This window comes from Phyllopteryx taeniolatus, chromosome 17 (assembly GCF_024500385.1).
Source record: "Phyllopteryx taeniolatus isolate TA_2022b chromosome 17, UOR_Ptae_1.2, whole genome shotgun sequence".
Lineage (NCBI taxonomy): Eukaryota > Metazoa > Chordata > Actinopteri > Syngnathiformes > Syngnathidae > Phyllopteryx > Phyllopteryx taeniolatus.
The window spans coordinates 18,992,787-19,005,622 of NC_084518.1; the positions used below are offsets into that span (position 1 = coordinate 18,992,787).

Here is a 12,836-nt window from a genome sequence, read left to right on the forward strand (position 1 = left end):
TCTTTGCCATTTCAAAAAATTTTTTTTTTTTTTTAGTAGTATTATTACAAGCCATTTCTCTCCTGCCGGGCATAATTAATCAGCTCAGACTGATGTTTGCATTGTCTGAGAGCCTGAGGAATCGTCTCAAAAGAAAAAGAAGAAAAGTTAATGCCTCAGCACAAAGTCAAAAGAGATGAGAAGCTGAGCTCCAGGGGAGGCATTTATTTTCCTGTATTTCTTATCCACTTTAAAGCCAGACACAAATTTGGCATCATAAAGGCAAGGCTTTGTGTGTTTATGTGTGTGTGTAAAAACAATCAGACCGATGAATAAATCCACTGACCTCCACCTGGAGTTACGATTCCTCTGGGCCCGCAAACTCGGCAGCGTGGCGCAGCTCCTTGTAACGCAGCCGCGGTAAGTGAATTACAATGACAATTAGCATTATTCCGATAACATTAATTAGCCTCTTGATGCTAACAGGACCGCTTGTTTTAGTGTGGTGGTGGGGGAGCTGCCTTTCGCATTTGTGCGAGCAGAAACAAAGCTAATTACATAATCGAAACAACTAGAAAGCTAGTTTAAAGACAGGTTTTGGGTTTCCAATGGGGTTTAAAGCCTGGTTTAGGTTTGATCCAGATTTGGGGTTAGCGAAGTTTGAGTCGCAAAGGTCCAGCCTGGGTTAGGGTTTGTAAACCAGGGTTGTTACGCTTTTAAGAGTTTTAAAATTTAGGGTTGAGGTTTCAAGTTAGAGTTTCAAATTAGGGTTACCGGCCTCGTTATCGGTTTCAGAACAAAAGAGTTGGGGCTCGTGCTTCCAGCGTGGGTTATTGTTAGTGTAAAGCAAAGATGAGGATTTCTCGTATTGTATTTCAAGGCAGTGTTTGGGAATCAAATGAATGTTTCAAGCCTGGGTTATTGTTTCATTGGGTTTCAAATTATGGTTTCAAGACAGGGTTAAGAGTTTCAAATTAGTATTTCAAGCCTGGTATAGGTTTTCATGATCGAGTAAGCGCGAGGGCTAGGTTTTTTTTTTTTCAACTGTCCAGTTCCTCTTGTCAATAAAGATTCCAGTTTAAGCCAGGTCTTGGGTCTCAAATTTCAATTTTAAGGCAGTGACTGGGAAATCAGTACGGTTTCAAACCTGGGTTATGGTTTGAAACCAGGGTTTGGGTTTGAAATCAGATTTTCAAGACCTCGTCAGGGTTGGGGTTTCAAGCCTGATTTAGGATTTCAAGACTAAGAAAAGGTTTGGGTTTCCAACCTTGTTTCGTGTTTTAAGCAATGGTTAAGCTTCCATCCATAGAACTTGTTTCTCATTTCATTTCATTGCCACCAGCTAGCTTCTTCACATAACTCTTCTTTTTGCATCCATTATACATTATATTACTCCATTCTACATTTACTTTTTCCATTCCTGCAGCCTTTTGCCCAGTCCTCCAGGGCAGGTAATGTTTCCACTCCCTGATTTCCAGAAAAAGTAAATATCACTTCAAATGTGAGCTTTTTCAGGAGCTCCGCAGCGCAAAGGTCCGAGCATAAAATATTGAAAACAGCCTATTTCGCATTCACTCGCTGGCCGTCTCCAATGGTGCACTGCTGTGACCAATCTCCAAAACAGATACTTACCAGTCCCACGTATATATATATATATTTTTTTGCATCCGAGTATAGCAGACGATAATATGTTTGATTACACGCTACTCTGCATCGAGTAGCTGCCCAGCGCTACTCCCAAGTCCCTGGCGGGGAGGATTTTATGCCGAACTTTGCTCATCGTAATCAAAATAAATATAAGAATTAAAGGGGAAAGCTAAGACAGGATAATAAAACGGGAATAGTCGCTTCAAATTTGGTGTCAGAAATGGGATCTATCGGCTGACAAACAAATGTGTACGCATTGGATTTTTGACCTCGGCTACCTTAACCACGGTGTGTCTTTTATCATTTAAACATTTACACAGCTCTAGCTTGTTAACTGAATAATCTTGGACCAGTTTGACATGTACACGACATAGTGGAGAGTACGACAACTCCACTGAGATCTCTTCTTATTCATCTCATAGGAGACAACCAGCAATTGCTGGGACAAATTTGGTGTCAGAAGCGGGATCCGGAGACCGCGTTAATGGCTTATCGTCCGAGCTCGGTTCACGGACGCATCTTCCCACGGTGAGATGAATAAAACCTTTCAACCCAAACTTTTCTTTTGCTTGGTTTTGAACTTTTTGTCAGAGAAGCAATTGTGTTCCCGCCGTGTGTGTGTGTGTGTGTGTGTGTGTGTGTGTGTTTGTATATGTGGCCTAAAGCGTCCCCCTGTCTTTGTGTCCGTCCGGTCCATCTGGCTTTTCCCCTCCCCACCTCCAGAGTCTTGTTATCGCGGCCGTTCGGTCAGCCGAGGGTGGCAATAGAAACAGAGTAGATCGCCTATTAGCCTTCTTTCAAACAAAAAGCTAACAAGCAACACGAGCACGCGCTCATGGCGAGAAAACGCTAGCAGTCCAAGTCTTTTTAATGAGCCTTTAAAGAAAAGAAAAGGAAAAATGTAAGCACATATGACGCTATTGATTTTTTTTATTCTGACCAAGTGTTCTGAAAAGCTCGTCAAAATAACCTTGAGTTTCTACAGACGACAGGCGCTTTAATTAAAGGCCGCCATACGCGCGTGTGTGTGTGTGTGATCATTACACGGACGCCTTGAAAGAAGCCGACGGGTAATGAGGACTTTTTCCAACTGTCAAATTTATGGATTATACACGCAGGAGCTGTTTGCGAGGCAGCTTTGCTCGTGTCATGTTCACGTATGAAAATAATGGGAATGGATAATCAACCTATTATATTCTACTCACACTGAAATACGAGTTTTGCGTTAGAAGCGCTTTTTACTCGAGTGGGGGGAAAAAAAACAAATTAGCCTTTGACCCTAGGGTTAATTTCACCCAAAAGTCCATGATCACAAACGTTTCGTGACTAATGTAATGATATGTTACAATGTACTTCACCAGTAGTCCTGTCTTTATGTATAGTTTGTTTGTACGTTCCCTGCCAGAGTGCGGCACGCTTCTCTCGGCAAAAGTCAGCAAGTTAGGCTCCGGCTCACCCGCGACCCTAATCAGCGCGAGTGGTGTAGAGAACGGATGGATGTTTGACAGTCCACGTTGCGCTCCGCTTCTCTCGCCAAAAGTCAGCTGGGGATAAACTCCAGGTTGATCCTAATGAGGACACGCGCAATAGAAAAGGGACGCATGGATGGATGGACATGGACTAAATCATACAATACCAGTGGTGGGAAGGGAACTTGCTTACTGTATTTAAATAAGTTTTTAGGTATCGGGCATTTTTACTCAGGCATTTTTTTTTTCTGATGACTCTTTACTTTTACATTTCAGAACAGATATCTTTACTTTCTACGTCTTACTTTGCCAAAATAGGCTTGTTGCTTTTTTTTTTAACCTCCGATAACGACGACATGACGTGAAAAAGTATAAATGTTTCGTGGCCACCGGGAATCGGTACAATACACAACCAAGTGACTTAGTAAGCTGCAGAAATATTTGTCCTTTTTTGTTTTTTGGCAGAGGATAAAGAATATGTGCCTGTGAGTATTGTTTGATCGTCAGTCTACGTGTGTTTCTGCGCTATTTGTGTTCAACTGTCAGTTGCTTAAAGGGTTTTAAACCGCGCCATAGATGCTATACGTTAGCCCGCGTTAAGCTACTGGACGTTCCTCAGGCAAAGTGATGTGGTTGTTTTGAATACGCAACAGGTAATTCTCTTTGTTGTACTGTTTAGTTTAACTGTAAATTTAAACTCATATATTGAAAAGGTACGATTGTACATGGAAGATATATTTGTTTCTGTTTTGTTATTATCTAAATTAGCTTTTTTTTTGTTACTCAGTTGTTACCCAAAGTTACCTAAGCCATGGGAACACTTTTTTTTTTTTTTTTTTTATGAAAATCGATCCAATTCTTCTTAGCGTGAAATGCAATTCTTTTCTTCTTCTCAGTACGAGCACTCCTGTAAGTTAATAAAAGAGGAAAACCTACGCGTGCAGAGAAGTGTTTTTGTCAAGCCATCAAAACTGGTATTGTTCGTAATTGACAGTAAAAATTCATTTCAGTCTGCATTGTTTTGCTATTACTTACATAAATTCAGGAGTTGAATCAGTACATCTATATGTAGCAGGCTTCTTTTTTTTTTTAACAGGTTTCTGTACTTTCTACCTAAAATACAGAGCGTGTAATATTGCACTAACGTGCCTTTGGACTCGTAAAATGTATTCTATATTAATTATAAGCTCGTATTTTGTTTTTTAATGTGAGGATAAGAACCATGTTCCTCTCTGTGTCGCTCTCTCTCTGGTATTGTTTTACGAGTTGGCTCTGAGACAAAGCAAGATGTCTGCGATGGGTGGGGTCTCCAGTTGCATTAGGCAGATGATAACTGCCTGTTCACGTGTGTCTGCGGTATGTAATATAACCTCATCTAAGGAGAAATCGACACTTCTGAGAGCTTCCATCGGGTAGTAGTGAACTCTCCTTGCATGCAAGTTTTGATTAAATTGTATATCTCATTATTCCCAACGCGCTGGTCCCGTCTCTGGCTTCTACTAGGTTAACGGTTTTCCCTCGACAAACATGCCGTCATGAGTAGAATCAACCGAATCTGTAGCACTTACTGTCAAGGCTGCAGAGATTGCTCAGGAGCAACACCGTTGATAGAAATCCGTTATTAACTTCCCCCTGCTCCACTTTTGTTGTCGTTTCTTTAAATAATTTGTAATTGAATCTCGCACTCAACGGCTTATTTGCTAATTAAAGCACAAAACACAATCACTCCTGACATTTTTATTTCGACATTTTCACTTACGGAGATTAACGTTTTGTGCAGATTTCAATCTGTCGGATTCCCGCTAATTGCGCGCTCCGACGTGGGAGGTTATTAGGATTACATCTTGTGGAAGCGTATGTCTGCAAGGGGGCAAATGAGTGGTCTAGCGGAAATGGCGGAATTTATGCACTCTCAAGATCGGGACTGCAACACAAGCTGTGTTTTCTACCGCGCTCTCCACGGCTGGTCATACATCTGAATGTTACTTCGGGGAGCCATTGTGGTTGAAACAACTTTTCTTCTCAGCAGAATATTATTTTTTTTTTGTGCTAAACTTGGCTCGCATGCAAAGGGACCATTTTGATTTCACTAACCTAGAGTCGACTGTTAGAGGGAACTGAGACGATGTCCCCCAAAAGGTTTATAATTGCTTGGATTTGTGACAGCATGGTGACAAAGCACTACATTCGTCGTCGAAATGAAACTCCTCAACTCACTTCAACATAGTTCCTTGGCACCAAGAAGGAGCCAAAATAATCTTCGTATGATGCGAATTAGCCAAATTGTGACGTCACAATTCAACAAAATTGATTTTCAGAAATAGGCAGTTTTTTGTTTTTTTTTCGAGGGAACTGTATAGGATCTAGGTCTGAACCTTGTGGCACACCGCAGTGAAGACTTCAAGTTTTTAAATTATTATTATTCTACACTCGATGGCCTGGCAGCCACTCTTGAGACCCAGTTACAGTACTTATATACAAGCTATTAAAAAGTCTATTTGACATAATATTTAACCAGAACGTTACATTTTAAAATGCACATTGCTTTAAAATTGCTTGGTGTTTCCGAAAGCCTCAATTAGGCAGCAGATTTGCTCATAATTCTCGGCTCGTCTGCATCCGAGCCCATCCTCTAATCCGCAAAGAAATTGAAAATAGGGATTAGTCGACGTTTACATGCATTTATTCGCGTAGCCCGCAGACTTGTCGAGCACACTTTAGACACCACCAATCCACTGGAAACCGACTGCGTTTCGTCACGTGTTGTAGCGCGACCGCTAGCGAGACAAATGCTAACGAGCGATGCGCCGTTATTAGCGTTCTCCCGCAGAGAGCGAGAGGGTGCGTCATCAGTTTAAACCGCCAAAGTCAAACGCCTGACTTGGGCGTCTCGCATAATAAAGCAAGGGACAAGCGCAATATTTTCGCCAGGATTTAAGAGGTGGGAGGACGTGGGGATCGATCATAAAGTGCGCCTCTGACCCGCCGTGCGACGCCTAATTTCCTGTTCGCATTTCCATTTCCTCAGGTGTTTAATAATGCACTTCAAGCGGACGACGAGAAATGAAATCTTATGCTTTATGTATGTGGGTGTTGGTGTGTACCTGCCGCAGCCGGCGGCAGTTGTTGTGGCTTCTCTCAACTCCGGAGTGGTTTCGAAAAATGTGCATGTGCGAGTGTGCATATTTGTGTGTGTGTGTGTGTGTGTGTATGAGATCGCTCCATCTGAAAAATGCTTCCCCAAACATTATCAGTAATTCCAGAAGGCTCACACACAGCCTCACAGGACTTTATATTTTCAAGTCTAAATAGGCTTTGCCGACTTTCCCGAGAGGTCTTCTGGCATTGCCCGGCATATATTAAGGAAGTTTTAAAGGATTAAATCCCAAAATAGTGGAACATATTTTTTGGGAAGATGACAGTCTTGTGGGCAGCAAAATGACTTAGTGGTTAGCATGTCCACCTTGGAGTTTCGAGGTTCAAATCTTGGCTATCTTTCCCGAAAGGTCTTCTGACATTCTTCAGCATATATTAAGGATATTTTGAAAGAATAAATCCCCAAATAATAGAACATCTAGAAAGAAATTTCCGTTTTAGCACATCTGCGTTACGGTTCTGAGGTTTGGGGTTCGAATATCGGCTCAGACTTCCCCATATGTGTCCAGCATTTATTAAAGACGTTTTGAAGGATTAAATCTCCAAATAGTAGAACATAAAGTAAGGAATTTCCGTTTTAGCACATCTGCCTTTCGCTTTTGAGGTTCGGTGTTTCAATCTTGGCTTAGACAATCCCCAGAGGTCTTCTAGCACATAGAGGGTGTCCCAAACGTCCCACTTCCTCTTCTCGATTTCAATTTAGCTATCATTCAGACACACATGAGGTCGTCAGCATTTGGGCAGGTTAGGCTTTGCAGTTTTTGTGAGCATATCATTCCATTGCCTGGCTCGCCAATTGAAATTGGAGCAGCGTTGCAAAATTGGCACCTGGCGAAAGGTTTTTCTGTCCTCGACTACAGTTCAAGGCCCGTTTGAGATGTCCCACTACCAGTTTCTTGAAAGGGGATCTGTTCTTGACCGCCCACGCAGAACATAGCCTGATATTGCCACTCCTGATGAAAACACCGAGGTCCTAGAGCAGACATTCGAGCAAAGTCGAGGAAATTCTAACAAGGCTGCGCTGGAACTCAGCCTCAACAAAAGCTTGATTCAGAGGATGCTTCGGATAGCGAGCAATAAAGCTTTCATTTTAAAGTTGTTGGAAGGCTAGCTTTTGGAAAACGTGGTTAGGTGACAAAATGTAAACCGAATTTGGTGACGAAATCTTTTAGCAAGAACGAGACCGTATGAAGATGGCGGTACGTACACAATATAAATACACAAAGGAGAAATAATGACAGCACATAAATATTATTTATTTGTACCGGGGGAACGCTTCTTGCCACCTCGCAGAAAGGGTGGATGATTTTTTTTTTTTTTTCACCCAAGGACAACTTACAGTATGTTTTCAGTTGTGTTAGGAATAAATAAGATGGATGCAAGCGGCAAGGGAGCAAGCGGCGAAGCTGAGAATAAAAGTCTGGTTTTTGTTTCAAACTTTTGCCGAGGGTTGTTTTGTCGGAGCTTTGAGATGATGCATAACCTCCGGGTGGCGTTCACACTGATGACCCGACACTTACTTTGGAGCTCCTAGCAGCGCAGCGCCAAGGTGGCGAGTGTGTTGTGGGAGTAAATGAATCAGGAAGTCACTTTTTTCTTTTTTTTTTTTTTTTTCTCCCTGTGGAAGTTGTATTTATTGAGTGTTTTTCATGACCTGCTTTGACATTTGGCGCAGGCTTGTGCCGATACGCAGACCTTTTAGCTTGCTTCCAATCGATAAACCTTCGAATAAAAACATTTTGAATCGTAATATCGAGAGAATTGAATATATTTTTAAGGAAAAAAAAGCGAAAGTATTAAATTGTGGTATGTTTTGGCTATTAAAGGCAGAATATTTTGAGAATAAAGTTGTGTTTTTTTTCCGAAACAAAGAGGTATATTTTCATGATTAATGTCATAATATTCCAAGAACTAAGATAAAAAGTGGTATAGTTTGGCGATTAAAGTCGCAATATTTCGAGAAGAAAATTGCATATTTTCTTTCAGATAGCGGGTCTATATTGTCGAGATAAAAAGTTGTATATTTTCAAGATTAAAGTCTTTTATTTCACATTATACTTTTGTCACAATACCTTAATCACACGCATGATGGGAAATATTTGAAAATGCGAAGAAATGATCATGCGTGGTCTCTTTTAAGGCTTCACCGTAGGTCAACAACAGGGTCTGACCGATTCCTAAGGGATTTAGATTGAATCATAAGAGGTATACATTTCAAACGAATGTTCATCTTCCATTCTGCAATCTTCAATTGAAGGAACGAGGCCCGTGCCTTTTCTATCAAGCTGCCCTTGAGCAAGACACCGAACCTCGTAAAGTGAAAAGTCCCATCGAGGACACCGATAATGATTGCAATTCAGTCCAACCGTTTTACAGACCGCATTATTCCGTGTCCGTTTCTTTTATAGCCCAACAAACTAATTGGATACTAATTGAGCAAGACGTGCCTCGGCGAGGGCGACGCCTAATGACGCGAACGCACAATGCTACAAAGGACTAGCGTTATCGCTCTTTTCTTCCTTTCATTTGCAGAACATTATTACATGGATGCGTCACTCCCCCGAGGAAAAGCTATTAAAGTATAATAATACGGCTTTGCTCGCCGCTTAAAATCTCTCCTGCCAGCACTTTGTCCAGCCCTCCTTTATGACTATGGTGCGCGATGGTGAGAATAATAACCTCGGCCAAAGACTGTGTGGGTTGTTTAGCATTAGCACGCGGAACCATCAGGGCGGCATATGAAAAGAAAATAGAAAGATTGCGCTACGAGGTTAAAGACGTAATCATATGAGAATAAAGGTGGATATTTTTTAGATTATAGTCCTAATAATAGCTTATATTTACGAGATCAAAGTTGCAATACTACTAGAATACTGTCCTGATATTGCAAGAATAAATGTGTACATTTCTAAGAGTTGCATATTTTTTTAGATAAAGTCATACTTTTATGAGAATTAAGTCATATCGTCTCAAGATTCAATTTATATCACTAGATTTGAGTGTTAATGGAAAAGGTTTTCTATTTTTTTAGATTCCAAAAGTTAGATATTTTCGAGAAAGAAATTGCATATTTTCAAGATTAAAGTTGTCAAATGTTTCGATAAAAATTGCATATTGTCATGATGAAGTTATATATTCTCAAATTCAAATTAAAATATCGAATCAATTATTAAAATAATGGAAGAATCATGCTGTTTATGTTTTCAGATCAAAAGTTGTATATTGTTTAGATGAATGTTTTAATATTAGCAGAACAAAGTTGGATATTTTGTTTCGATAATACAATTGTATATTTTCAAGATAAAAAAACATATAAGGTTCCGAGAATTTGAAAGTTGCATCTTTTCGAGATAAAAAGTCACTAATTTTTGCGGATTAAAGTTGTACTATTACAAGAATAAAGGCTTATACTTTTTGAGAAAAAAAAGTTGTATGCTTTGCAGGTAAACTAGTCATATATTGTCACATCAAAAGTGGAATATTTGTAAGAGTAAGGCACCGTGTGACAAGATTTAAACCGTATATTTTCGAGATAAAAATTACTCAGACTTGAATCTCTAAAAAAAATGATTTTTTTGAACATAAAAACAATTTTGTATCTATGAAATATACAACTTTCATTTTCAAACATGTATAACCTAATCATAAAATGACAACTTGAATCTGGCAGTGCATAATAATCGTTGTTTCTTTTACAGGCGGCGCACATTCAAATCCTAACACCGCAAATAGTCTGTATTCCGTCCACGCTGTTCTGTTCCAGTGACCTTTTAGTTTGTCGTAGACAATAATGAGAAGACGTTCCTCGGAAAAGGGTTAGACCATTCTAGAATTAGGTCCAATTAAAAAGAAATGACATATACCGCCATGTCCGAGAGATAAAAACAAAACAGAACTTGACATTTCAGCGAGTCTGTCATTTGAAAAATGCCAAGCTGCCATTCATAATGGGGGCACTTTCTGGCGGGAGCGCGTGGCAGTCATTTTGACTCATTTGCTGCTCGCGAACAAATGGCGCGCATGCATACATAAACGGCACCTTGTAGCCGACGCCGCCTTAAAACTGATAAACACGACACGAACGGCACAAAAGGCCAACGCGTTAGCAGTCCGAGCAGAAGCCATGACACGAAACGCCCGAGTGTTCGCGGAAGTTACAGTCGTCGTTTGGGGATCAGAATTGGTGGTATGTTTAGGGTTTCAACTATGAAAATAGGCAATTATGAATCATTTTGTTCGCAGCAGGGCTTGGTGGCTATCCGCCATCAATATCATGGGGATTCGACTATGCTGGATTCGACTTTGTAATGTAACATTTTTCCCATACAGGTCTGGAGAGGAACACTAACTCTAACCAACACCTCGAGACTGGCCCCATAGGTGGCCCTTAGGTTGGTCTGGTTTCATTTATCACAAAAAGCGCTTCTCTTAATTCGACCAAATTCCAGGTAACTATGTTGTGCGGGTGTGGATTTAATGGCGACTTGCTACGTTAGGTCATACGAAGCTAGAAAGACAGAAGGGCCAAACAAAGTAGGAATAAATAATCACTGATCTTGAGTAAGACCACAAAGAGATCAGTTTTTCTCAAGTGGACAAGATTCTTCTTAGAAGTCGTATCTTCTGTATCGTTATTTTTTTTTTAAAGTTATGTTTCACTGAATCTCGGTCAAGACATTTTCTTTTATTCAGACCAAACTTCGGTCTGAGTTTCTATCAGAGGAAACTTTTGCAGTAGTTTCTCTGAAATGGACAAAACTCTGAATTTTTCTTCACCTTCAGTTTTTCTTCTGTGTTTTAATACGTGACGATCACGTCTCGCAGATTGTACGAGGGTCTGAACCAAAATTTCAGAACCTAAAAACCTTGTAGTCTTGGTCATCATGTTTTGCTCCAGCTACTTTCGTTCATTCAAAACTAGAAAGCCAGAGGGTCAAGGTAGGAATGATGGATTCCCAATTGTGTCAAAGCCTGGCAACAGATCAATCTTTTACTTGCACCTTCAGTTGAGTTCAGGTCTGTTCAGACCATTGGTCCGAAGATCTGAACCGAAGTATCCTCTACGTCCTCTAAGTCCTCTAAGTCTTGGTCCAGACGTCTTTTCGTCAACCCAAACTTGGGTCTGAGTTTCTATCTGAGGCAACTTTCGCAACTGCTACTTAAGTTAAGACGAAACTAGAAAGACAGACTGTGCGAACTAGCTAAGAATGAACAAATCACAATCTTGTCTAAGCCTGGAAACGGATCAGTCATTTCCTTGCACGTCAGTCTAGTTTCACCTTCAATTCTTCTTTGTTTCAAAGGCAAGAAGATCACCTGTCTACCCGCTGATCCGAAGGTCTGAACCAAAGTGCCCTCGACCTAAAGTCGTGTGTTTTAGTCAGACCAGACTTGGGTCTGAGTTTCTGAAACAACTTACCCACCTGCTACATAGTTCATGCAAAAATAGAAAGACAGAAGTTCCGAACATGTTCTCCAAGCCTGGAGAACGATTAGTCTTTTCTTCTCATTTCAACATTCTTCTATCTCGTTTCTGAGAGCCCAATCCATCAGACAATCGCTTTTAGACGGGACCAACTCTACAACGTTGATTGCACTGCGGATTTGTCTGTCGCAATAAAAAGCCAACATGGCCATTTGCGCTCTAATCTGCCACTATTGCGTTTCAATTTTGCCGTAATGATTCTCCCTGCGCTTGGGCACAGCGGGGAAATCCATCAACTCAGATTGGGTGCGTTTTACTGCTTTTATTTGCGACTCCTCTCCAGATGAATTTTGGAAATACGGAAAAAAAGTGATGATCTTTGTGACCTAAGGTGAACTTTCTAGCTATTTTGTGTACCAAGACACCAAGTTGCAGGATTGAAAACAGACAGATAACGAGACACAGCCACACACCTCGCCATTATTTCCTTAAACTGTTCTTTTCCCGCCGTCCTTTACCACACTCAACATTAGCCGTGGCCACCCAGACATCAGACAAGGCGAGTCTTATTGAGCTCAGCTTACCCCAACCCCACCAAGTTCCTTTAAGCCTTGCTCGCTTTTTTTTTTTTTTTTTTTTAACCTACCGAAAGCGTCATCATTAGCCGCGACCCTGCCAGACATCAGAAGCGGGCCTTCGTTAAGACAGGAGATTGGTGTTTGGTTTTTTTAAGGTGGCAGGTACGAGCTGTAAAAAGGTCAAGTATCAAGCGTTCCTTTTGAGTCTAGCACGCGATTGACAAAAGTACTTCAAGGTGCAACGGTGTACTTTTCTTAGCTGTCCTCAGCTGAGGAATAATAACTTGTTCCTGAGACTAGTTAACCCTAATCACTCCTCTTTGGACTCTTTTAATAGCTTCATCCCAAGTACATTTGCTACCGATGCCGCATGCAGTATCCAAATGGTCTGTTTGACCTCCAATTTGGTTTTTTTTAACCCCCATATGAATGCCTGGAAAGAGAATTAATTAAGCCTGTTCCCAGAGTCAAGTTTTGCTATTTTAAACCTGTGTTAAAAGTGCAGGGACTATTTTAAGTCACATTTAAATTAGTTGTGCAAGTTTTTAAGTGCCACTTTTGGCAATAAGTACATTTTAGCCA

General features: G+C 40.7%; 1 protein-coding gene across 1 annotated transcript in view; it reads left to right on the forward strand.

Moving 5' to 3' along the window:
- Positions 1–299: 299 nt before the first annotated feature.
- Positions 300–12,836, forward strand: part of LOC133467270 (polypeptide N-acetylgalactosaminyltransferase 10-like) — an 89,049-nt gene continuing 76,512 nt past the window's right edge. The window contains exons 1-2 of the mRNA XM_061751957.1: positions 300–399; positions 2,049–2,154. Coding sequence (XP_061607941.1) covers positions 308–399; positions 2,049–2,154 — 198 coding nt within the window. The 5' untranslated portion in view covers positions 300–307. The remainder of the gene's footprint in view (positions 400–2,048; positions 2,155–12,836) is intronic.